The sequence below is a fragment of the Coregonus clupeaformis genome, unplaced genomic scaffold, assembly GCF_020615455.1.
Source record: "Coregonus clupeaformis isolate EN_2021a unplaced genomic scaffold, ASM2061545v1 scaf0027, whole genome shotgun sequence".
Classification (NCBI taxonomy): Eukaryota; Metazoa; Chordata; class Actinopteri; order Salmoniformes; family Salmonidae; genus Coregonus; species Coregonus clupeaformis.
Window position 1 is genome coordinate 115925 of NW_025533482.1, and position 26959 is coordinate 142883.

Sequence of the window (26959 nt, forward strand, 5' to 3'; positions counted from 1 at the left end):
TAACTGGAAGGATAGAGATTTTACTATTGCCTGATGCAGGGAATTTAAAATGCCTATAGGTATACATGTCCCCTTATGAGTTTAAGTCTATAATGAATTGAATCGAAGTGTGGAACCCAGTCCAACCAGTTGCTTTTTAACAGACTAGTCATTGAAGACTGAGTTAAGCTAAGGTTCAACCAGTTATATCATTTTAACATTTAGATTTTTATTATTTGCATTACAGGAAACCCGAAAGATGACTATAAAGAGTAAACGAAGTGTCATGATTCTACAGAAGGAAAAAAATATTCAGAAAAGGAATTCTGTAGTGTGTTGAAATGCAATGTGTGAACATGGGTTTATGTCAATATTCAAATGTCATTCATTTATCTCTATGATGCCATTCATGTATCCCAGTACTGTTCCATCTCATTGGTGGAGTGTCTTGGTGTTCCCCAGAAGCGATCCAGCAGTTTTATTGTGGTTGATTGCAGTGTTACCTTCTATGGTATCTATACTAATGGCATTGTCTTCCGACGGGTGGCGTCACTACTGCGCGATGCTTGTCCCTTAACCGACTGATCAGTGCCGACTGAACTGACGTAAGACAACATACTGATGGTAGATTCCCCTCCAGTGTCTTTGGATCATCTTGATTGCTGTGCGAATTTGAGAACTGGCTGAGTTGAATCAGCTGATGTTCTGGATCTGTCCAATTCATATCCGTTGGGAATTAAATGTGTTGCTGTGAATTGTAATGACAACCTGTAGGCATGTATCAGGGATGACTGCATGTAAAGCTTCAGTATTCTGAGATTCATGAATCATCCATGGAGAACAGCCTGGAATCACTGTACAGCTCCTACAAACCAGACCATCTTCAGCCTGTTATTACCCTAGTTTTATTCACTGGTAAAATATCATAAATCCCTGAATGTCAACATACAAAGGAGTTTCTTATGCGGTACCTATAGTGGTCCATCCTATCCCTGTTTTAGGGTCCTTGACACACTGCCATTAGCTCAACTATTTTGAGCTATTATCACCATCCTCTTTGTCATCCTGGACTTCATGTTATTTCATTTCATTTTACAAAGACACGTGAGATACTATCATTCATCAATTTAAAGATTGGTTTTCATCAAATTCCATTAGAACTAAATTCTAAAACAAGTGCTGTGTACCTCAGTTATGAATATGCCCTGAAAGTCTGGGTGAAGAGTTCATTCTGGTTTGATGGAGAGTAATTTATGATCAAGCATGTAGTTGGGGTGTGACCCATTATTGATGGTTTTAAAAACAGTGCGAGGTAACCATGTCAAAGACCATACCTGATAACATGGGAGAGAAAGGGAGCATTTAGAAACAGCACTGGCCCTGGTTATAGCCCTAAACTAACATTGTCATACAGAGGTAAGGAAACTTTCCAGTTTAGAAAACGACTAGGGGCTTGACAGTATCACCGCTACATTTAGATGGATGATTCAGTAGATGCAGTCTGTTACCCTAGAGTGCCATATTGCAAAGGGGATCCGCAATGGTGATGCTGTCATTTTTATTGAGGGTGAGCCCATTGTAAATCCCATATTTTTCAGCAGGTGGATAGTCATGACTCGAAGCAGAAGCAGACTGGAGTAGGACGAAGTCGCCTCTGGACACTAAGGTCAGTTTTGTGTTTTCCTGGTAATGGTTTAGGTTAGAGTTTGGCAGGGTAAGTTGATCTGTGTCTGGGGGGGAACGGTTAGATCTTGCTGTTCTCCAGGTGCGTGTCAATGTGTTTGATGAGGGCGTCGTCAGGGTAACCAGTGGGGAAGGTCAGCTGACACAGCGGGCAGCTCCGGGCATCGTTCTCCTCCGTCTCCATCCACAACTGCAGGCAGCCGATCACAAAACAGCACAGGTTAGGATGCAGCCAATCACAAAACCGCACCCATTAGGATGTGTAAACACTCAACTCGAAGGTAAACGCATTGTAAATGTACTCATTGTAATGACTAAAGAGCCTGTTTTCTATTTGCACATCATGTAAGGAGGCTCTGATTATTACTGCTATTGGGATACACTACTGAGCTCTGAACTCTAACAGCAACAACTCACATTGATGGAGGGCCAGGACTGGGCATGGTCTGCGTTCAGGTACCCTGGCAGGTGGCAGGTGAAGTTAGCCGGGCCCTTTGGGGCCAAGAAGGAGGGGCAGGGAGGAGGTTCCCGTGAGCTTACCCCCATGGCCCCCAGTGTCCTGGGAGGACTGGAGACCGGGGATGGGCACCTCCACTCCTCCTCATCGTCAGACGACTGGGGCGGGGTGACCAGTGGGGTGGGGGCCAGGGGATCCTCCAAATGACAGAAGTGGCGCCCCTTGGTGGATAAAAATGTTTTATTGTTTTAAAAATGTTACTCCCTAATAAAACTGTCATCCAAACAGGTGGTGGTGGTGGGTTTAAAAATGTATAAAATAAGGTTATATTATAAGTTATATTAAAATAAATATATACAAATGTGGTGTGTACCTCTGCAGCTAGAGGGAAGCCCAGCCCCAGGGCATGGTGGTGGGGACTACTGCTCAGGCTGTTTCCTCCTCCTCCTCCTCCTCCTCCTCCTCCTCCACCACCACCTCCTACAGCTCCACGGGCTGAGGCCGGCCGGGGGAGCCCCACCAGGGAAACCCTGGGCGGGCGGGAGTAGGCCCCAGACTCCCCCATGTTCCTGGGCTTGGGCAGGGTGGCGACCGGGTCACGGAGCAGCCTAGGCGGGGGCCTCTGGTGGGCAGACGAGTCGGCCACCTCCGAGTAGCTGCGGCGCCCCTGGAAGCGGGCACGCAGCCGTTGGCTGGTTGGCCGGCAGGAATAGGAGGCTGTGCCGGTGGGTGAGTAAGAGAGGCCAGTGGGGGAGTAGGAAGTGTGGCCAGAAGGGGGGGAGGAAGGTGAGAGGGGAGGAGAGGGAGAGGGGTGAGGGTGGAGGCGGTCTGGGGAGGGGCGTTGGGAGGCCGGGGAGCGACGCTGGGGGGCTGGGGAGTGTCTTAGGACTGGAGGAGAGAGAATGAGATGGTTATTATAGTCCATTGGTGCCTCTGTAGCCCAGCCAGTAGAGTATGGCGCTTGCAACGGCAGGATAGTGGGTTCAATTCCCAGGACCACCAGTACGTAAATTGTATGCACACATGACTAAGTTGCTTTGGATAAAAGCATCCGCTAAATGGCAGTTATTATTATTATTACATTAGTGTCCTTATTGGCACCCTCATCAGGCATACTGCAATTCTACTCCATTCAACATCAATATGAGCACAATCTTTAATATTCACATGTGTGTTCTACTGACCCATCTGATCGTGGGATGCCTTCCTGAAGATCTCAGTCTGTTTGACAGCCAGACCTCTCACACGACCCAGCTCCTCTGTCAGCTCAGTGTAGGCCAACGCCAGGTTCACCCTGCGAAGGAGGGACAATCATTGATCATCTTTCAATGGTAGGACTGCGTCCAAAATGGTACCCTATTTCATATATAGGGCACTACACCCAATGGGCACTGGTCAAAAGTAGTGCACTAAATAGGGAATAGTGTGCCATTTGGGACATACCCTTGGTTATTCTACTGACATAGCTACATTGCAGGAGTATTAGATGGGCAGCTGTCACTCACTGTTCATCTCCTGCCTTCTTTATCCACTCCACGTCACAGTGCTCACAGGGTGTGGTCACCTCCTGCTGGACAGAGACAGACGTGTGTGTCAGTGGAGGCTGCTGAGGGGGGAACGGCTCATAATAATGGCTGAAACGGAGCAAATGGAATGCCATCAAACACATGGAAACCTTATGTTTGATGTATTTGATACCATTCCACTGATTCCGCTCCAGCTATTACCACAAGCCCATCCTCCCAATGAAGGTCCCACCAACCTCCTGTGGTGTGTGTGCCACTATCTGACCTGTCTCTGTACATCCTGCTGCAGCTCTCTGATCTCTGTCTGCAGCCTCTGTAGCTCCTCCTTCATCTCCTTCTCTCTCTGACATGCCCCCTGGGCCTGCTGCTGCGCCCCTTCTAGCTCCGCCTCCAACCGCTGCAGCTTCATGTCGGACATGGCGTCCAGACTACGAGAGCTCTGCAGGGTCGGACCCCGCCCATTCCGCTCTGTAGTAGACATCCTGGTACAGTGACAAACATACACAGAAACACACGCCCACACTCACTCAAACATACATACACACACGCACGCACACTCACCGCGAGGCACGTCCAGACTGGTGTGTAGCTGTAGGTAATGAATGTTCTTGCTGTGCTGCTGAGCACTGAGTTTCTGCAGGGACCCCTCCCTCTGCCTCAGAGCTGACTCCAGACCACAGATACGCTCCTTATGCTGCTCTGCTAGTGTCGTCTGATAGAGAGCACACACACGTGAATGCACAGTATATACATAAACACACACACACACACGGATATAGGGTATATACACGTGCGCGTATGCAGGTAGCGGTACAATCTCTCTCACACACACACACACCTCTGAGGCACATTGTTGATGGAAAACTGATGGTCAAAATACTGTTTGATTTTATTTGTGATGGAAACCAAAAGGTTTGGATTTTATGTAAAGGATTCTATTTCATTATAATGCTTTAGCCCATAATAATGTCCCCTCCCCCATCGCTCTACCAGTACTACTCATGGTGTCCAGAAGGAGGCACTGTTTCCTACTGTTTCTCACCATTTTGTCCAGGTCTCTCTGAACGTTACTCTTCTCCATGTGGATCTTTTCATAGGCCTGAATCACATCCTCCAGTCTCTCCTCTCGCTCTTTACTCTTCTGGAGCTGAAAGGGAGGGAAAGGTGTAGGAGAAAGGAAAATGTGTTGGATGTGCAGTTCCTCCCACCCCGCACCCTCTCTCCCATTTACCTATTTTCTCCTCTCCTCCCTCTCCCCTCTCTTCTCTTCCCTCTCCCCTCTCTTCTTCTCTCCTCTCTCTCCACTCTCCTCCCTCTCCTCTGTCTCCTTCCTCTCCCCTCCCCTCTCTTCCTCCGTGTCTTACCTCCTGTGTGAGTGAGTTGACTCTCTGTTGCAGGTTGGTGGTCTCCGACTGCAGTAGGCTGGTCTCCTTGGGTTCACAGGAGCAGCACTGTAGGGTCCTCTCCTCCTCAAACTCACTGATCATAGGGAACTGAGGGAGAGGAGGAGGGGAGAGGTACAAAGATTAAATAGGGGCGAGGGAAGGATAGAGGAGGTGAATGAGATGAGTAGGTGAGAAAGAAATGCAGTAGATCAAAGGAAGACCGTGAGAATAGGACAAGGAGTGTCACAGCACAAAATATAGGAGATGAAAAAAGAAAAAGGAGATGAAAATAAGAGTACACTAGTGCATTGAGGTCAGATTATTATTAGAGGTTAGATAATAACCTTCCTCTACCGTAACCTTTTCCACTGTACTCTGGTGAGTTTCAACTGAATAATGGCCTCATACAGGTATGCCTGAATATTTCAATACTTTGAAAATCAATCCTTCCTTCCTCCTCTACTAGAAGTAACCCCTGATCTAACTCAATTACATAGGTGAAAGCACAGGTTCCATAGAATAGCTTTTACCAATTCAGTCATGTAAAATCATTGATACCTTTAAAGGGACAGTTCGTGATTTTGGCAATGAAGCTCTATCTACTTCCCCAGAGTCAGATGAACTTGTGAATACCATTTTTATGTATCTGCATGCAGTTTGAAGAAAAAGTTGCTATCTAGCATTTGCACAATTTCTAACTAGCGTTAGCGCAATGACTGGAAGTCTATGGAAATAACTAGCACTTCCAGTCTTTGTGCTAGGCTAGTTAGCATTTTCTTGCGAAACTACCTCCATCTTCTTTCACACTGGACTCAGATACATAAAAATGGTATCCAGAGTTAATCTGACTCTGGGGAAGTAGATAAAGGGCCAAAATCCCAAACTATCCCTTTAAGGGGGGATGCCTTTAAAAAATATTCAAAAAAGGGACATTGGGACAAAGGGACATCAGTTTGTGTATACTCTCTGACCAATCAATGTCTGTGTAACCAAATGACACACTATTCCCTAAATAGTGCACTACTTTTGACCAGGCCCCATTGGGCCATAGGACTTCCCTTTAAAGTAATGCAGCATAAAGGGAATAGGGTGCCATTTGGGACATAGCCTCTGTCATGAACGGATCAGTCAACCTACCTTGACCTCATAATTCTTCAGCTTCCTCTTGATGCTGCTGTTCTCTCGCTCCAGGCTGGCCAATCGTGTCTTGATGTCATGGTAGGCGGCGGCCAGGGCGAAGTGGGAGGGGTACATGTCATCTTGGATGGGTGAGGCCGACCAGTTGACCCCCGACCCCAAGCCGCAGCCATCCTCCCTCAGCCCCTCTCCCCCGCCCAGGAGGCCCAGCTCGCCCCCGAAGAGAGACTCCATCCCTCAGGCAGGTCAGTGGCTACCTGAGGGGACACACAGGAAGAAGGAGGGTAAGTAATTAGAGCCAGTCATTCTGTAATACTAATGTTACGAACTGCAATACCCACAGTCAAAGCAGAACAATCTTTGTCTGTGTTTGATTTTTTATCAGAAAATGCTCTCTTTCCAATTAATGTGGGATTGAGACTTATAGCTGGATCTACACAAACACAACAGATTGCGTTGACACATTTAAAGTCTCAAAGTATCTTATAAAACTAGGATTTTGGAGTGAAGAACAATCACTTCAACAACAACGTCAAACCACACTGTGACTAACGTTAGTTGACTTGTAAACAGACCACAGCACCCTCTAGCATAGAATGCTAGGATAACAGGAAGGATATCACTTCATAGCAGCATAGAGGCAACAGGGCGGCTGCGCCACCCATAAGGCCTCTTCCAGTTCAGTGAACACACACTACTGTCCCCAGGCCTTCTGAGAGAACAGCAGGCTGTGGTCGTTCTGGCGCTACCCTCTCTCCGCCAGCCACTCTCCTTCTCACAGCAGGGGGCGCTAATGAGGCTCAAACGGCAGAGCGACGGGCCCTGGCGTGAGTGAGAGCCATGGTCGACGGGGCATATAAAGGGGGCGTGTGCCAACCCTGCTCAGCAGAGTCTGTCCGCAGTCTATGCTAGGCTAGACATTGCCCGCTCCATCTGCCACTGGCTAAATCTGATTGGCTGTTGCCATGGTTGCTATACCATCCCACATCCCGAAACATAAAAACCACCTTATTCCTTCTAGTGCTCCTCCTCCCCACTCAGTTGGGAAATCTGGAATCCTCAACTAAAGAAATATATAGATGCGTCATTGGGTGCTGTAGCCTGGATGTAGGCCAAACCAACTGTCACATGTACAGACAGCCAACGCTTGTGTATGTAGAAGGTTTCCCTGTCCAAAACACATTAAGGTGTCCAACACTGTAGAACTAATATAATAGTATCCATACCACTCCATATAGAACATTTATGTATCTTCCCCTGAACTATTATACCCATCCCTTCCCCTCTCCAGAAACAGACACAACACATATACATTATGCATACATCCATACATATAATCATGCTGAAATCCCCTGGCCTGCAAAGGCTGCAGGGCTGAATCATAGTCTGTTGTTACGCTCAGCTTGGCTCATGTATTTACAATTACAGGAAACCCGAGAGAGCGGTGTTCTTTTAATGTTGTTTGTTCTGCCAGCTGCATCTCTCATTTCTGATTCAACATCATTTAACATCTCCATAGCAGAGATATGAATAGATATGGAAACAGCCCAATGAAAGAAAGGCTCTCCAGCTTAGACTTCACACAAGTACCACAGTTTCAAAGTTTCTGAGTACCCACATGGTCAACATCCCTCCTATAACATCAGTATACCCCAAAAAGAAAGAGACCACTAGAAACCAATCTGGGACCTTGTTATACAAAGTCTTACCCAGCACAATTGCCCCTTCTCGGATGAATAATACTAAAAGTTGTATTGGATCGCATTGAAACTATGTTAACAGACATAAACCAGTTGCTTCCCCACCCAACCACCCTTGTCCCTGGAGTTCTGAACTGCAGCTGCCACAATGGTCCAGGTGGGCGGTACCGTTGCGTTCTGTAACGCCCACGCAACTCACCCATTGGAGACATGCCGCTTTTCGAGTTAAAGGAGCAATCTGCAATTGCAACATGCATTTTTGAACTTATAAATCAATAATATACACTCAGTGTACAAAGCATTAGGAACACCTGCTCTTTCCATGACATAGACTGACCAGGTGAAAGCTATGATCCCTTATTGATGTCACTTGTTAAATCCACTTCAATCAGTGTAGATGAAGGGGAGGAGACAGGTTAAAGAAGGATTTTTAAGCCATGAAACAATTGAGACATGGATTGTGTGTGTGCCATTCAGAGGGTGAATGGGCAAGACAAAATATTTTAAGTGCCTTTGAACGGGGTATGGTAGTAGGTGCCAGGTGCACTGGTTTGAATGTGTCAAGAACTGCAACGCTGCTGGGTTTTTCACACCCAACAGTTTCCCGTGTGTATCAAGAATGGTCCACCACCCAAAGGACATCCAGCCAACTTGGCACAATTGTGGGAAGCATTGGCGTCAACATGGGCCAGCATCCCTGTTGAATGCTTTCGACACCTTGTAGAGCATGCCCCAATTAATTGAGGCTGTTCTGAGGGAAAAAGGGGGTGCAACTCAATATTAGGAAGGTGTTCCTAATGTTTTGTGCACTCAGTGTATACCCATTGATTCTTGAAGGGACAGCTGCGTGGGTGCAAGACTGATGACAACTGGAGTAATGAGTTGGTTAGATCTACTGTACACCAGAGCATTACAATAACGTCTGTTATGAATGTGGTTTTGTTGGTTGTTCAGGTTTTTAACTGAGGCAGGAGCAAAGAGTTGTTTATAATACAGAATATCAAAACACTTGACAGTCAGGGATGCCCAAACTGTTCTGTGGACCCATCCATCATGTATGTGCTTACATGTGGTTTGTGGCTCTATGCATGTGAAACTATTTAAATATCCACCTCTAACAATTTTCCTCTTTTCTAAGTCTCCTTTGGTTGCATGTGGTTTTTATATCTACCTCGACTGTATCCTAGCCTAAAGACAGTTTATACTTCTGCCGAGAAGGGTCAAGCATCGTTCCTTTACTAACACCTACACACACACCCACACATGCATCCACTCACTGACACACACACACACACACACAGTACACACACACACACACACGCACACACATGCATTTACTAACACCTACACACACACCCACACATGCATCAACTCACTGACTCACACACACACACACACGTCCTCTCTCTGTTGAGAAAGCAGAGGACAAAGTAGCAACAGTGAAACAGGAGCTGCTAGCGAGCCCATTCACCCCAGGGCCAATCAGAACAAGCCCATATGTCAACGTCACATGGCTAATTCATATTTTAATGTTCCGGATATCAGCCAGAATGGATGCCCCGAGCAAACACTAGCTCAATGTACTGTAGCGATTCAATATGCTTCTACGCTTTGGTTCAGTGTTAGTTTAGCACTATGATTCTGTAAGCTAGCTACACGAGCGAGCCAGAACGGCTCATAGGAGCAGGAGCCTATCTCCTGTTTCTGTAGCGTGAGGCAGCTTGATGTACAAGTACACCCCCCAGACAGGGCGCTAGTCTATCGCAGGGCCTTACCCCCAATCTATCTCCTTAATGCTGAGTGCCATGCAGACGCAGAGATCGGGTCCTATTTTTACACTCTAACCACAAGGCCAGTGAGTTGGTCTTCAGGTAGGGCTGCACGTAATCCCCAGAAGAACATTGAACTCTGCTCTAGTAAATTGGTTATATCCTTGCTGCTTATAATCTTGTACTTTATAGATGGATAGCTGCATACAGCATAATGGCCACTTCAGTGTATGTAGAATTTTACCAAAGGTTGACACTTAAAAAGGTACATGACTGGCACTGGACACAGATAGAATCCTTAATTGAAACAATAACAAAGCAGTTACCCCACCTCTGATTTGTTAAAAAGCTGATGGATGGGCCTGGAGGAATGTAACCACTATCAAATTCATACACAGAGCTATGGATGCAAGTACTGACCATCCATGATATCAAAATTATAGTTTTAACCAAGTTTTGAGGATATAGAGTGTTTGTTTACATTTACATTGTTTACAAACATTGGAGTAAAACAAGCTTATATTTGGGGTTCTGATGGGGTATGACAGTTGAACTAAGCTCATGAGTCATTTATAAGTTATATTCTTCAAGAATCAATGGGTATATATCATGAATTTATAAGTCCAAAAATGGATGTATCAACTAACTTTAAAGGTAATTTCCGATTGAGCCGACATCTGCAGCATTTACCACGAATGCAGTCGCCGCGAACGCAGAAACATTGCCTTTAAATTTGTAGCGCACTGTAGCGCAGGACTTCAGCGCTACGGATTGAATCGAGCCCTTAGAATGTGCATGGACCTTGCAAAGACAAGCCAATGGAAGGAAAACAATATGTCTTAAGAAAGGAATGTATTGCCTAATTTAGAATATAATGTGAGGAAGGGATGAGAGGAGAAAGAGATGAAGCAAAAAAAAGGAGAGGGGGAGGAAGAGGACGGAGGGATAGAGGGTGTCCTTGAGGATTGGCACCGTCCTATATGCGAGGGGAGAACTGATGCCAGTACTCGGGGGAGGCGTCACACACATACACACGGTCAACAGCTTAAATAGATGTTGCCTATGCACTTTGCGAGTGGGAGATGGATAACTTAGTTCTGACAGGACAGAAAAACAGAGAGAGAGAGAGAGAGAGAGAGAGAGAGAGAGAGAGAGAGAGAGAGAGAGAGAGAGACAGAGGGGGTCGAGAGAGAGAGAGACAGAGGGGGTCGAGAGAGAGAGAGAGAGAGAGAGAGACAGAGGGGGTCGAGAGAGAGTCATATCCCAGAGCTGTCCCAGTGGGGTACAGTGAGCCAGCGACCTACTCCACAGTAGCACTGTGCAGAAAAGCATCTATACGTCAGATACACACACACACACACACGCACGCACACACACACACACTGGTGACGTACCGAAAGCCACCAATGGAAAGGGTGGGAAGGGGAAAACAGTTTGAGTCCTAACCTTTCCCATCAACCTTCACATTACACCAAGCCCCAATTGAATGCCGTGCTCCAAACTAAATAAACCCAATACAATCATACAGCCAAAAGGCACAACAAATAATGTAGCATTAGGGCATTGTTTCACATGGCTGGCTGTTGATAACAGGGTGTAATTGGTGGTGGGTGAGGTGTCTCACCTCCACATAACATAGGTTGTATTCCAAATGGCACCCTTTTCACTATATAGTGCACTACTTTTGACCAGAGCCCTAGTCAAAGGTAGTGCACTATAAAGGGAATATGGTGCCATTTGGAACACACACCCTTAACCTCTCTTACAGTAAACCTGGTGGAACATGTTACATAATAGACTACATTATAATCATCACTGTCAACGGCCCACAAGCATGCTTAATCATGCCTCAAGTGCTGTACAGGCCTATCTGTACTGTCTTCTCCAGTAATGGATTTGACTTACACACTGAAAAGCAATGGGTGACAATGCATTCAGAAAGCTGTAGGTTTGAAAGATCAATGAGGAATGTTCAATATCACTATGTGCACATGTTTAAATCATCATTGTGGTATTGTTGCTGCTGGAATGGAAGGTAAGGTTTTAATGGTCAGAGAACAGAAGGTTCCAAATAGCCTACTTTTACATTTTAGTCATTTAGCAGACGCTCTTGTCCAGAGCGACTTACAGTTAGTCCCCCGTGGGAATCGAACCCACAACCCTGGCGTTGCAAACGCCATGCTCTATCAACTGAGCTACATCCCTGCCGGCCATTCCCTCCCCTACCCTGGACGACGCTGGGCCAATTGTGCGCCGCCCATGAGTCTCCCGGTCGCGGCCGGCTGCGACAGAGCCTGGATTCGAACCAGGATCTCTAGTGGCACAGTTAGCACTGCGATGCAGTGCCTTAGACCACTGCGCCACTCAGGAGTACTTGATTCCAGGTGGGACAGTAAGTGATGTTAGACCTTAAGCAAGACACCAGACATTTAACCTTGAACGTTTCCATAAACAGCTGTATCAAAATACATAATTGAAATCCATCGAATAAATGAATGGGCCTACAAAAATCAAGCCATTACTTTTAGTCAAACCTGATTTCTTACTAAAATAGACTTAAGAAGATTAGCATAACCTTTACTAGTATCATAACTGAGTAAAACTTTCATACCGAGACGTCACTCTCCAATTCACCAGTACCCCCAGATACTGTAGTTACCGGTAGGCTATGCCCAGAAGCCGAATGTCAAGCATCTGGAGATGCTATTCGCTGCGGGTTCGGTTAGCTGTTCCTCTCGCTAACAGCCTCTGACTGTTTCGCTGGGTGGATTAATGGACAGTCAATTACCCGCGGTGGCCGGTGAGCCGCGCTTTTGCACCATGCACTGAAGGATCGATTACTCTGATTTAACGGATTCTGTCTGTTTGTTTCCACAAATGCACGTCCAGCTGTATTTGTTAATGGCACATATACGATGGTTATGGTCTGTCATAGTAGGGACATTTCAATGTAAAAACAGGACAACTTAGGTCATTGAAAGACCTACGCATGGTGTTTACATAACTGAACAAAAATGTCAAGCATCATGTTTGATCAAGGACATTTTCATTTTAATAAACTTCCGTTGACCTACCTGTGTATAATGCATTTAGTGCCTGTTATCATATAGTGGTGGTTCATAGTAATAGTTACCAAGGTAACTTCGTTATCAGCATGTAGGCTACGTTTGTATTTCTAAATAAATGTATAAGTGAGACAACCATTTTGGTCTGAAGCATTGTCAACATGAGCATTCAGTCCACTAGCAAGTGAACAGCGCAAGTTTGTCTACGCTGCTAAACCAGTCCGGAACTGTCCAATGTACCGTAGTGCCCATCTCTCAAAGCCACATGCATCAACATTAGGACAATAATATAGTTATGTCAAGACAGTTACCAAAACACAACAATTAATCACGTGCATGAATATCTCCGTTAGCAACAACCACGTCGTATGCTATTCGTGGTTGTGTAGACTACACTTTTCCTGTGATTACTCACAATAGAGCATCTATATCGTTTCTCTCCTTGCGGCAAGACACTAGTGCTCGTTGCCATTCTCACGCTGTAGTGCAATAAGTAGCTAGCCTAGTCTACAACATGGCTGTATACAGCGACGCTGCTCTCTCCATCTCGCCCAACGAAAACAATGAACTCGCGCTTTGCCCTTCCTCGTCATATCTTGCTCTTTTTTTTAATAACAAATAAATAAATAAAACGTTGCCGTGAGCGTTTCTTAACACCTGTTTAATTAAAAAAAGACTCTACAAAGGTACAACAATTAACACTGTCAAACAAATACCACGATATACTTACGTTTCCTCGTGAGATGCTGTGAAAAACCCATTGCGAGAAAGGGGGTCAAAACGCCACCGTTCATTTGCGGTTTACATCGACAATGGTTGGATTGTGGATCCTTGTGACGCCCCCACCCCTCTTTACACTCCCATTCTGTGATGAACCGAGCAGTTTTTACCAATGGAAGACGGTGAAATGGGTTGGAGGGGCGTTCAGATATGGCTAAGGAGTAGCACATCATAAGATCACCGACATTTGCGAGTTTATGGTCAAGAATATAACAAGATGATAGGAAACAATAAGCACGACATCCACATATAATATAGATAGTGTTCAATTGTTACATTCTTCGCCTCATGGATCTCTTTGCGTCCCTGGTTGCATAACTGCCTGCATCAGAAAAACTATATATATATATATATATATATATATATATATATATATATATATATATATATATATATATTCTGACACAAAGTGCTGACGTCGAAGCTTTATTAGATTGTTGTATAAATAGATTGATGATTCATTTTATCTCAATTATGGCAAAGAATTTGAATGCTGTCCCCATTGAGTGATGGAGCTTGCTTCTTTTTATGAGAATAAATTCTCTCTGATCCAGATATGCAAAGTTATGAGGTTTTGAAATGAAAGGGGTTCTGGACCTTCTTTGTGTGTCAACTGTGCGAAAAATAGATATGGACTTTTGTAGAAAATGTATTACATGCTACAGTGTCCCTAATGTATCTGCTCACAGGGAATAAATCAATTGGAACTTCTAACAGAATGCAACCATTGCAGATGGTGGCTTTTGTTGACTGCACAGTGTTGCCATGGTCTGTCGACTGGTTTCCCTACCACCTCTCAGACTCCATTCATCCATTCAGGCCATAGATCACCTTGACTTAATCTCTCTCTCTCTCTCTCTCTCTCTCTCTCTCTCTCTCTCTCTCTCTCTCTCTCTCTCTCTCTCTCTCTCTCTCTCTCTCTCTCTCTCTCTCTCTCTCTGTCTCTCTCTGTCTCTCTCTGTCTCTCTCTGTCTCTCTCAATTTCAATTTAAGGGCTTTATTGGCATGGGAAACGTGTGTTAACATTGCCAAAGCAAGTGAAGTAGATAGTAAACAAAAGTGAAATAAACAATAAATATTAACAGTAAACATTACACTCAGAAGTTTCAAAAGAATAAAGACATTTCAAATGTCATATTATCTGTCTCTCTCTCTCTGTCTCTCTCTCTGTCTCTCCCAGCCGCCAGCACTACAAAGTTTCAGCCGCTCAGTGGTATATGTCCTGCATGCGAAATATAATATAGCCAGCAGATGGCGACCTTGTTTTATCCACTGAACAAAAACATAAACGCAACATGTAAAGTGTTGGTCCCATGTTTCATGAGCTGAAATAAAAGATCCCAGAAATGTTCCATATGCACAAAAAGCTTATTTCTCTCAGATTGTGTGCACAAATGTGTTTACATCTCTGTTAGTGAGCATTTCTCTGTTGCCAAGATAATCCATCCACCTGACAGGTGTGGCATATCAAGAAGCTGATTAAACAGCATGATCATTACACAGGTGCACCTTGTACTGGGGACAATAAAAGGCCACTCTAAAATGTGCCGTTTTGTCACAACACAATGCCACAGATGTCTCAAGTTTTGAGGGAGTGTGCAATTGGCATGCTGACTGCAGGAATGTCCACCAGAGCTGTTACCAGAGAATTGAATGTTAATTTCTCTACCATAATGTTGTTTTAGAGAATTTGGCAGCACAACCAACTGGCCTCACAACCGCAGACCAGTGGCGGCTCCTGAAAAAATTCTCAGGAGGGGCAATTTTTCTGATGATTTAGGTGACCTACACACATTTTAAAAAAGATATGTCCAGCAACAACATGAAGACAGGGGCAGCATATAAGTCAATACCAGAAGCATTTATTGACTGATCTGGGGAGATGGATTCCAGTTTCTGTGACAGATTATAAATAATCTCTGATGCCTTTGTTATATTAGCTTTTGGTTGAATGTACTGTCGTAGTAAATATATAATGTTATAGCTTGGTCTGACTAAAATCTTGTGCATGACCCATTTTGTGTTGGGCGTTTGTTTTCAATCAATGCTGTTCCTATCCTATAACAATGGACAAAAGAGTCCTATCTTGTCAGCCTTGTCAGCAGGTGGCCAAGGACAACACCCACGCCATAGGTCTCTCAGTTCTTCCAACTCACGAGTTCTTGCTCTGAGGACACACACACACACACACACACACATCATCACTGATAACACACACATCATCACTGTTAAACACACACACACACACACACACATCATCACTGTTAAACACACACACACACACACACAAAAATCCCCTCTCTTTAGGCTGAACATTTGAAGACAGAGAACCCGACTCAGAGCCAATGCAACAGTGGAGGGGACCTCGCCCAACTCATCAGGACCAATCAGAAGATCAGAACTACTAGATTCAACCTACATCATTTATTGTATAAAATGTCAGCACACAATGTTTTCGGGGCTCTCTTCAGATAGCTCCCTAAGAGTTTGACGAACGAGTCCGTGCACGCGATTCCAGATATCTTTACCTCTGAATAAACTGCCTTTATTATACCATATCCACCCTGTCCAAAGTCTCTACTTGGTCTCAGTTCTCCAGTAAACTTGTGATTATCAACAGTACACAACGGTAACAAACAATTGGGGGAACTCACGGGGCAGATAGTAAGGTCACAGTGACACAGAAAGCAGTTCAATGTCGGGGCTCGGGGTACAGAGTCGCTCTCTTACCAGGATCGATTTTCCCTGTGACTGTCAGATCGAGGTCCGCTCCGACCAGGGTGAAGCCGGCCGGCTCCACTTCTCTGTCCGGGACTCTGTCATCCAGCCAAGTCTCCCAGCTGTATTGGATTCCGCTGCCAGCAACGTTTTCATTATTTAGTCCGTTCGTAGCGGGTATGTACACGATCAACAAGATCAGTCCAAAACCCACCACTCGAAATCCATGGTTGGCAGAATGTTTGTAAACTAAGTGTACAAATTAAAAACATAAAATAACGCCACTAAGTGTACAAATTAAAAACATAAAATAACGCCACACTGCAGGTCGCAAAGAGACGCTGCTAGCCGCTATTTGCTTAGTTACGTTCATGGTTACGTCACGTATGACGAAAGCGCGTAAGTGCAAGCCCACAGACACCCATAGAGAATGTATTGAAAGCTTTGAAATTTGAAAAAAATAGATTTTACATGACAGGCTATGAGAGACTTCTGGGCGATTTTCAACCTGACTGAAATCGCCCAAAAACGGGCGGGGCCATTTGAAGCACGACTTTAGCCTGATTTGACATTTAGTGGCAGTCAGATCAGATTACAACACTGATAACTACTGTTGCCGTGATATAATTGATTAGAAAAAAAATCCCTTCCTTTTCCCGTTTGGCAGTGCGTCGCCCATATCGCCCTATTGAACAGGCCGTCCCTGCCGCAGACCATGTGTATGGCGTTGTGTGGGTGAGCGGTTTGCTGATGTCAACGTTGTGAACAGTGCTCCATGGTGGTGATGGGGTTATGGTATGGGCAGGCATAAACTATGGACAATGAACACATTTGCATTTTATCGATAGCAATTTGAATGCACAAAAATACCACAAAGAGATCATGAGGCCCATTGTGAGGCCCATTTTTTTAAAGGTGTCTGTGACCAACAGATGCGTATCTGTATTCCCAGTCATGTGAAATCCAGAGATTAGGGCCTAATGAATGTATTTCAATTGACTGATTTCCTCCTATGACCTGTAACTCAGTAAAATCGTTGAAATTGTTTCATGTTGCGTTTATATTTTTGTTCAGTATAATTCACAGACCTGTCATCAATGATGTTGATAGTACCCTTGCATATATTGTACATCATCTGAATACTGTATAGTCCAGTGTTAAGGTCATTGTTTGCTGGTAATGGTATGGCTAGTACTGGAGAGATTGTCTCACAAGCACAGACGCTCAAAGCGAACGCAGGAACTTGAGGCTAAGCTGATCCTAAATCAGTTCTTACATGCAGAAGGTCACTAGAGCAGAGTTCAACATTCATATGGGTTTACATGTAGGCCTACTAGCAGATCAACTTAGTGGCCTTATGATTAGAGAGTCCGCCCTTAGATTCGAAGGTTGGGAGTTCGATCCCCTGCCGAGCCATACCAAAGATTGTTAAAACAGGACCCAATGCATCTCTGCTTTGCACTCAGCATTAAGGAGAGAGATTGGGACCACAACTAGTCTTTTCCATGTCAACAAACTATATTGGGCTGGGTAGGGGGAGAGGGGGTTGTTTTTACTGGGTGAGAGGTCGAGGGAGAGGGGCTTTCTAAGAAGAGAGATCAGGGTACTGGGCCAATCTTTCCCAAGCAAGATGTGATTAATAAGTGTACACCATTTACAGTCTATTAATACATGGTTACTCATATTGTATTAATATATTAATACAGGTTATTAATACCTGTTTCTGTTCATCACCTAAGTCTCCCGAGTGGCACAGTGGTCTAAGGCACTGCATCGCAGTGCTAGCTGTGCCACTAGAGATCCTGGTTCGAATCCAGTCTCTGTCGTAGACCCATGGGGTGGCGCACAATTGGCCCAGCGTCGTCCAGGGTAGGGGAGGGAATGGCCAGCAGGGATGTAGCTCAGTTGATAGAGCATGGTGTTTGCAATGCCAGGGTTGTGGGTTCAATTCCCATGGGGGGCCAGTATGAAAAAAATAATAATGTATGCACTCACTAACTGTAAGTCGCTCTGGATAAGAGCGTCTGCTAAATGACTAAAATGTAAAAAATGTAAATTTGACGATTAAACGTGTTGAAATGTGTGCTGCTGAGTGATGCACTGTGAGAAGTAGCTTTCGTAGGAACAGACGATTGGGCTTTTGACATTATTTCCAGTTAACCCTGGTCCAGTACAAAACTGTTTCTATAGCAAGAGGATAAGGGTGGTGTTCAATGATGAAGGACTAATTGTGATGCGTGTGATAGAAGGAGTCAGGCGCAGGAGAGTAATACGCATCCAAAACGTTTATTCTGTCGATAAACAGTTGTGCAAGCATGCGACAACAAAACTCAGGCACAGGGGAAATATCTACCCTGGCAACAACAAGGTAAGGGTAGCTCAACCGAGCTACACACAGCTCACAACAAACAATCACCCACACAGGCAAGGAAGCAGAGGGAACACTTATACAATGACTAATTGGGGATAAGGACCAGGTGTGTGTGTGATTAATTAGACAAGACTAGTGGAGTGATGATAAATGGATCGGCAGCAGCTAGTAAGCCGGTGACGACGGACGCCGAAACATGCCCGAACAAGGAGGAGAGGCAGCCTCGGCGGAAGTCGTGACACTAATAAAGTCATCTCATCTAACGGTGGTCATCAATCGTCCATAGTATTAGCTATTACTACTCAAAACAGTTAACATTTATATATGTATTCTGCATTATTATGTTATGTCTTTACAAAGTGGTTGAAATAACCATCTACAAAATGTTATTTCGATACTGTATATAGCATAGAATGTCTGATGTCCATGCACATAATCATTGCTTCTCCTGAATGCTGTGTGGTCTGTGATGTAATGCATAGTGATATAATCAGTCTAATGCTAGCTGTTCACTCAGATCTAATGTTTTTGTCATTTTCCCCGCAGGCCACAGGGAAAGCAACAGGTTGGTGCATTGCTTGTTGGCCTGGAAAAGTGAGTATTCATTGACTGGCAGTGGGCCATTGTGCTATGTGCTTGTAAAGCAATTCAGTCTGAGGACATTAGGCATCTAGTGCTCTCCATACTGATATATACTGTATTATGTAATCAACATATTCATATCGCTCTCTCTTGTTTGGGCCCACAACATTTCTAACCTATTGAGCAACATTGTGTAGATTGCACTGTATATGAACGTCCTTTTCCCCCCCTTTAGTGTATATTTGACAACACTGGTGAACTTTAGATGGTTAGGACACTATTGTAGGCCAGGCTATATGGTTAGCACACTAGTAGGCTATACAGCTAATACTGTCAAAGCAGCGGGGCAGTATACTATGCCCTGCACAGGGTGCACTGACCCCACCAATACCAGGATGGAATCCAACTGATTGTTATATAATCCTGTATTTTGAGCATGGTCCATCATGTCTACTGGTCAGATTACCTGGATCACTGCCCTGTGTTTATAATACATTACCACAACAACGAATCATTCTAAATTACACATAATAACCCAGACTCTTCCTCTCCTTGTCTCTTGGTCTAGTCACGTCCCTTCACAAGCTAGCCAATGAGTAAACATAGCTATGTAGCTACATCAAAAGACAAGTCCTGGTCAACTGGATTAACTGTGCCCTGATGTCTACATGCTGTATTAGGATTAATCATCACCATCTCCTTGGACGATCATGCCCACACCCTCTCTGATAAGAGGGTTGAATCCCCAGACTCACTGTCTTTCTCTATCTCTCTCTCTCTCACTCGCTCACACACTATAGTGGTATTTGGCTGGTGAAAATTAATAATAATCTATTACACTTTCATACAATCTCAAAGCGCTTCAAGAGCAAAAAAACATACAAGCAATATATCATGATTTGTCAACCAACAGAGGCCAAGCCTTTGAAAGCTGCATCCTCCGAGAGGGTCAGTTCATGGCTTGAGCGGAGGGAGCTAGACAGAGGATGGTAGATGATGGTGATGAAGTCTGCTGATGATCTTGTAGAGGGCAAGTCTGGGAACCATCCTGTCTTATAGCCACTGGACTTCTCCTCTTCCACTCTGTGTAGCACCCACTTGGGTGATGCCTCTGCAGCTCTGGGCGCCGGAAAGATCACCACACAAGGTTCAGAATAGTAGCCAGTAGTCCTCATTACGAGCCCTCTGCCTCTGGTATAAGCAGCCCACTCTAACCAATAGAATCCTGTCCCTCACTGCTGCTGTTGTCATTGACCATCGACCCAAGCCTGTTCTCTCTCTCGATCTATTCTCTCTATCTAAAGTGCATTCGGAAAGTATTCAGACCCCTTGACTTTTTCCACATTTTGTTACGTTAAAGCCTTATTCTAAAATCTAAAATCATTTGTTTTTCTCATCAATCACAAACAAAACCCCATAATCACAAAGCAAAAACAGGATTTTATATTTTTGGCTAATTAATTAAAAATAAACAACTGAAATATCACATTTACATAAGTATTCAGACCTTTACTCAGTACTTTGTTGAAGCACCTTTGGCAGCGATTACAGCCTCAAGTCTTCTTGGGTATAACGCTACAAGCTTGGAACACCTGTATTTGGGGAGTTTCTCCCATTCTTCTCTGCAGATCCTCTCAAGCTCTGTCAGGTTGGATGGGGAGTGTCGCTGCACAGCTATTTTCAGGTCTCTCCAGAGATGTTAGATCGGGTTCAAGTCCGGGCTCTGGCTGGGCCACTCAAGGACATTCAGAGACTTGTCCCGAAGCCACTTCTGCATTGTCTTGGCTGTGTGCTTAGGGTCGTTGTCCTGTTGGAAAGTGAACCTTCGCCCCAGGCTGAGGTCCTGAGCGCTCTGGAGCAGGTTTTCATCAAGGATCTCTCTGTACTTTGCTCCATTCATCTTTCCCTCGATCCTGATTAGTCTCCCAGTCCCTGCCGCTGAAAAACATCCCCACAGCATGATGAAGCCACCACCATGCTTCACCGGAGGGATGGTGCCAGGTTTCCTCCAGACGTGACGCTTGGCATTCAGGCCAAAGAGTTCAATCTTGGTTTCATCAGACCAGAGAATCTTGTTTCTCGTAGTCTGAGAGTCTTTAGGTGACTTTTGGCATACTCAAGCGGTCTATCATGTGCCTTTTACTGAGGAGTGGCTTCTGTCTGGCCACTCTACCATAAAGGCCTGATTGGTGGAGTGCTGCAGAGATGGTTGTCCTTCTGGAAGGTTCTCCCATCTCTACAGAGGAACTCTGGAGCTCTGTCAGAGTGACCATCGGGTTCTTGGTCACCTCCCTGACCATGGCCCTTCTCCCCCAATTGCTCAGTTTGGCCGGACGGCCTGCTCTAGGAAGAGTCTTGTTGGTTCCAAACTTCTTCCATTTAAGAATGATGGAGGCCACTGTGTTCTTGGGGACTTTCAATGCTGCAGACATTTTTTGGTACCCTTCACCAGATCTGTGCCTCGACACAATCCTGTCTCGGAGCTCCTTTGACCTCATCGCTTGGTTTTTGCTCTGACATGCACTGTCAACTGTGGGACCTTATTTAGACAGGTGTGTGCCTTGTCCAATCAATTGAATTGACCACAGGTGGACTCCAATCAAGTTGTAGAAACATCTCAATGATGATCAATGGAAACAGGATGCACCGGAGCTCAATTTCGAGTCTCATAGCAAAGGGTCTGAATACTTATGTAAATAAGGTATTTCTGTTTTTATTTTTAATAAATGTGCAAAAAAATCTAAAAACCTGTTTTTGCTTTGTCATTATGGGGTATTGTGTGTAGATTGATGAGGACATGTATTTATTTAATCCATTTTAGAACAAGGCTGTAACGTAACAAAATGTGGAAAAAGTCAAGGGGTCTGAATACTTTCAGAATGCACTGTATGTTCTGTACTGTACCTCACCTTGTTGATGGAAACACATGCTCTGTCATTTCTATATTGTATTCTTAACCTTGTTATGGAAACACAGTGGCATGCCCGCTCCATAAACTCTCACCTTGTTGTGAATGAACACCATAAAAGGATTATGGTGGCGTGTTTACTACTATAGCATACAATGGCACCACTTGATTTTACAGTCCTGTTTTAGATGGTATTTGCCTGGTATTGTCTAAGGGAATAATTGTTCTATTTTCTAGATGGTAACAAGCAGAAAAAAAAGAAGAAAAAAGTAGTAGTCACAGTTGAAGTCGGAAGTTTACATACACTTAGGTTGGAGTCATTAAAACTTGTTTTTCAACCACTCCACACATTTCTTGTTAACAAACTATAGTTTTGGCAAGTCGGTTAGACATCTACTTTGTGCATGACACAAGTAATTTTTCCAACAATTGTTTACAGACAGATTAAATGTCAGAAATTGTGAAAAACTGAGTTTAAATGTATTTGGCTAAGGTGTATTTAAACTTCCGACTTCAACTGTATGTACTTAATTTTTTTGGCAAATGACTCAAATTCCTTAGGAAGTTTTTGCATAGCCTAGTTCACCAAACATGTAAGCTTGTTGTGATGGTCTTGACTTTTTTTTACCCCTCTCTGACTGGAATGGAGGTGTGAATGGAGGGTGTGTGAAGTTCAGTGCTCCTTGACCAAGTATTGATGCCATTACTGTAAACATGTAAAGTATTTTTGTCTGTAATGTTTTTTTCGTTGTGTCGGACCCCATGAAGACTAGTTGTCTGCTAATGGGGATCCAAATCAAACAAGTTACCCTGTTTTGTTGGGTTGATGCCATGGTGACAATGCTTCCAAGTAAAATTATCACAGGAATGTGAAAATATTAAAATAAGCTATCAATTATAATGCAATGACCTATGCCCTGCATTCACAGTAACATTCAAATTGAGCCCTTGTTTTCTGGACAGCAGTAGGCTACCATCCCTGAACGTCACCTTGTTGAGGTCGTCAACAGCATAGCAGAGATTATTTCCAGACAGGCGACAGACGTAGGCCACCAGTAGGTTAATTGTCTGTGAACAGAGGTTATGTAAATTAGAGGCACACACAATCTGTCAATACCATCATTATGTCACTGTTGGGTTGTTGACAGTATGTTATGGGGTGGGTTTCCAAGCACTGCGCACCCACCGCCCACTCTCATTGGCCAGCCCTGCGCATAAAGTAATGCTATTGGCTGGAGAAATCTACTTCAAGACGACCTCGACTATCGCAATCTTCAGAAAATCAACATTGCACCTAAACACTCGAGACAGACCTAACCTGACAGGAGCTATACATATTGTATTGTGAACGGACATTTCTATTTTTCTTTACTATCGGAGGATTTGTATTTGCCTTGCATAATGAAGTTTGTCAGATTCCTGATGAAGAACGCTGCTTTGGCCAACGTGCCAAAGCATATTGACCATTTCTCCAAATTCTCACCATCACCTTTGTCTATGAAGCAATTCTTGGATTTTGGTGAGTCGAATACAAACTCAACAGCATAATTTTGAATACCAATGTCATAATGTTCCACTGCAAAGAATTGGAGCGACACAATGTTTCAATATTAATTTCAATATCGTGCACACTGATAGAGAGAGAGAGATGTCATTGAATGTTTTGCTGGCTTGCAGAATAGCACATGGTAGCAACTGTAAAGAACATTGTAATTAAACCCTAAACGACATAGGGGTGTAATCTACATCTAAGCTACAACACTGAATATGTTACTTAGATGAACATTTTCAATATGTTTACACTGACTTGTCTCATGTGCAAACAATACTACCTGCGGATGAAGGCTGGTTCAAGTTTGACCACAAGCAGCAGACACATGTACTGAACACGTATCAACCAATGCAAATATTGGTTTGCAAACCGGTTAATTGGCTTGCTTGCCAACAAACTACCTGGCAAAATTTAAAAACGTGGTTGTTCCAGCTAGCCAATCATAATATTTAAATGTAGGCTACAACGTTACCATTGTTTTCAGTAACAATATGAGATACTGGAGGAATAGGCAGAAGCCTGTCTGCATAGGCCATAGTTTGGCATGCACAGATGATGATGAGGATAAATAATAATAATAGCTATTATTATTACACAATTGCTTTGATATATCCTCAAACACTTTTACTCTAGCCTATCTAACTTTGACACCCACCATCTCCAGGTTCTACAAATGCCTGCGAGAAGACATCCTTCGCTTTCCTCAGACAAGAACTCCCCGTCCGGTTGTCCAACATCATGAAAGAGCTCAACCTCTTGCCGGACCGGTTGTTGACCACACCATCGGTGCAGCTCGTGCAACGCTGGTAAGAGCTAGAGCAATCAGGAGCCTATCCGGAAATATTTTACATAACACGCTTTGTGTGAGAAAACGTAAACCTTTAACGGGACAGTAGCCTATAATGTCGCCCTATAATATACTATAATCGGGATATATTGTGGCACAGTGTCAGCACAAAAGTGTTTATTGTTTGCAGCATAGCGTACATACCTGGGGTTTGATTAAGCAACATTGTTGTTATGGCCATTTGGCCAATGCACAGGACAGGCCAGCATAGCTCTAGTGTCCCAGCTGTGCGCCACTCACTCGCGCTGTGAACTTTGTCCCAGTTCCCTCCCCTCCCCTCGTAGTTTTCTGCGAACGGCTGTCTTGGCATGAAAAGTTGAAACGAGGGGGGAAAAAGTACAATAGCCTACGTCCCCGACAGCTCCGCGAGCTCTAGAGTGCGAAAGGGTAACTTCAAGTGCAAACTGTACCACTGCACTTGTGTAATAGCCAATGAAAGGATATTGCACTTTGGGTTTTGATGAAGGAAGTCACAAAATACCTTTACAGAAAAAAATTAACGGCAGAAATCTGATGTTTTAGAATGTGCATTGGAATGCCTTAACTCAATTTGATCATGTTATTTTATTGCACTTCTATGTTAAAACATGATTTGACTCTGTATGGTATTATTTGGTGTATTTTCTTGGTATGACTGAAGTTTTTGACCAGAAGTGTCAATTGATCAACACAATGAGCACATCGACGCGTGCGCAGCTCTGTAGGATGTTGATGATATGTGCTCAATAATGAAACGTGTCTCCAGTGTGCGCGCCCCAGCTTTAAACGGGAAGATGTTTTTCTTGCCATGGCTGCGGGAGAACATAGCGTTCCAAATGTAGCTGTGTACTGCTGTGTAATTGTAACGGTCTGCCTCTGCTGGAGTCGAATTACTTTAAATTAACTTAGCTGGGAATAGGGTATATCACACTGAAACCTGAGAAAGACTTTCTAACAAAGAAACACATTAAAAACAAACTTCACAGATTCCTGAGGTGAACAACTTGATTTAGTGTCCATAGTTAGATCACCATTCCAATGCACATGTACACATAGCTGTAATTACACATCTAGTCAATGGGATTGATCATCTAATAATCTAACAGTTGTAGTAAACAGGTATTATAATTTATTATGTCAACTTGATAACTAGCACATAATAGATAGTAGGTTCCCATTATATAAAGAAGACATTGCATTGCCCTGATATGTAATCTTGTTTTCCCTGTAGAGGGGTAAAGGGAGTGGCTGGGGGTGGAATGTTCTTGGCATACTGCCCTCTGATTGGTGGAGGAGAGGGGCTGGGACCGCTGGGTTTCCATCTCTTGTTGTGTGGAGGTCGAATAGGGGTAGCTAGAATGGGAATGGTAACTTTTTTTTAAACCCAGACACACAAACAGGAATGAGCCACACCCAAAGTGAGAGTTACAAGTAATTAATCTGATGTTCAAAATGTACCTTGACAACAAGCCTTCATAGGAATAGATAGAAATGGAGTATAGACGAAACAAAGCACTACATTGTTATGTTCTCTTATTCATGGATGCTTGTAGCAGTTACACATCGAGTAATATGTAAACATACATCTTAAGGTTACCCTAGGTTCCCTTTGCTAATAGACTGATTTAAACCAAATAAGGCTCATGTGCTTTCTTGCAGGTGACTATTGGCTTGTTATTGTTGAATGATAATGAGTTTCGCCATCTTATTGATTAGCATGCAGCTCCTGTCCTAATGTGGACTGGCAGGCTGGAAGGAAAGCCTCGTGCAGAGCTTTACAGAAATTAAGGCTCATGTTGAATTGATTTAGTTGGACAGAAGAGGCTCACAGTGCTGTCCTAAGCAGCATATGAGAATGTCAGTGGAGTAGATATACTGCTTCTGTGTGTATAGGAATCACATGGACATATTTACATTTACATCATTTAGCAGACACTCTTATCCAGAGCGACTTACAAATTGGTGCATTCAACTTATGATAGCCAGTGGGACAACCACCTTTTTTTAAATTTATTTTTTATGGGGGGTGGGGGGAGAAGGATTACTTTATACTATTCCAGGTATTCCTTAAAGAGGTAGGGTTTCAAGTGTCTCCGGAAGGTGGTCAGTGACTCCGCTGTCCTGGCGTCGTGGGGGAGCTTGTTCCACCATTGGGGTGCCAGAGCACCGAATAGCTTTGACTGGGTTGAGCGGGAACTGTGCTTCCGTAGAGGTAGGGAGCTAGCAGGCCAGAGGTGGATGAACGTAGTGCCCTCGTTTGGGTGTAGGGTCTGATCAGAGCCTGAAGGTAAGGAGGTGCCGTTCCCCTCACAGCTCCGTAGGCAAGCACCATGGTCTTGTAGTAGATGTGAGCCTCAACTGGAAGCCAGTGGAGTGTGCGGAGGAGCGGGGTGACATGAGAGAACTTGGGAAGGTTGAACACCAGACGGGCTGCAGCATTCTAGATAAGTTGTAGGGATTTAATGGCACAGGCAGGGAGCCCAGCCAACAGCGAGTTGCAGTAATCCAGACGAGAGATGAC

General features: G+C 44.2%; 2 protein-coding genes across 5 annotated transcripts in view; one reads left to right on the forward strand and one right to left on the reverse strand.

The window, feature by feature from the left end:
* Positions 1 to 188: 188 nt before the first annotated feature.
* Positions 189 to 24353, reverse strand: LOC121569683 (TANK-binding kinase 1-binding protein 1-like). 4 transcript variants are annotated; one of them, XM_045212584.1, is made up of 12 exons: positions 24268 to 24353; positions 23051 to 23128; positions 6168 to 6424; positions 5010 to 5138; positions 4688 to 4792; positions 4207 to 4357; positions 3911 to 4113; positions 3625 to 3689; positions 3304 to 3413; positions 2493 to 3007; positions 2080 to 2340; positions 189 to 1852 (listed from the first exon to the last, which is right to left on the reverse strand). In XM_045212584.1, exons 3-12 carry the CDS (start codon positions 6399 to 6401, stop codon positions 1724 to 1726), a joined length of 1902 nt encoding a protein of 633 aa, XP_045068519.1. In that variant the 5' UTR covers positions 6402 to 6424; positions 23051 to 23128; positions 24268 to 24353; the 3' UTR covers positions 189 to 1723. The 4 variants fall into 4 exon arrangements, with proteins under 4 accessions (XP_045068519.1, XP_045068518.1, XP_045068521.1 ...); XM_045212583.1 differs by lacking the exons at positions 23051 to 23128; positions 24268 to 24353 and adding an exon at positions 13432 to 13569; XM_045212586.1 differs by lacking the exons at positions 23051 to 23128; positions 24268 to 24353 and adding an exon at positions 13432 to 13567 and having other exon boundaries at positions 3625 to 3686.
* Positions 23313 to 26959, forward strand: part of LOC121569682 (pyruvate dehydrogenase (acetyl-transferring) kinase isozyme 2, mitochondrial-like) — a 10137-nt gene continuing 6490 nt past the window's right edge. The window contains exons 1-2 of the mRNA XM_041880829.2: positions 23313 to 23579; positions 24277 to 24418. Coding sequence (XP_041736763.1) covers positions 23462 to 23579; positions 24277 to 24418 — 260 coding nt within the window. The 5' untranslated portion in view covers positions 23313 to 23461. The remainder of the gene's footprint in view (positions 23580 to 24276; positions 24419 to 26959) is intronic.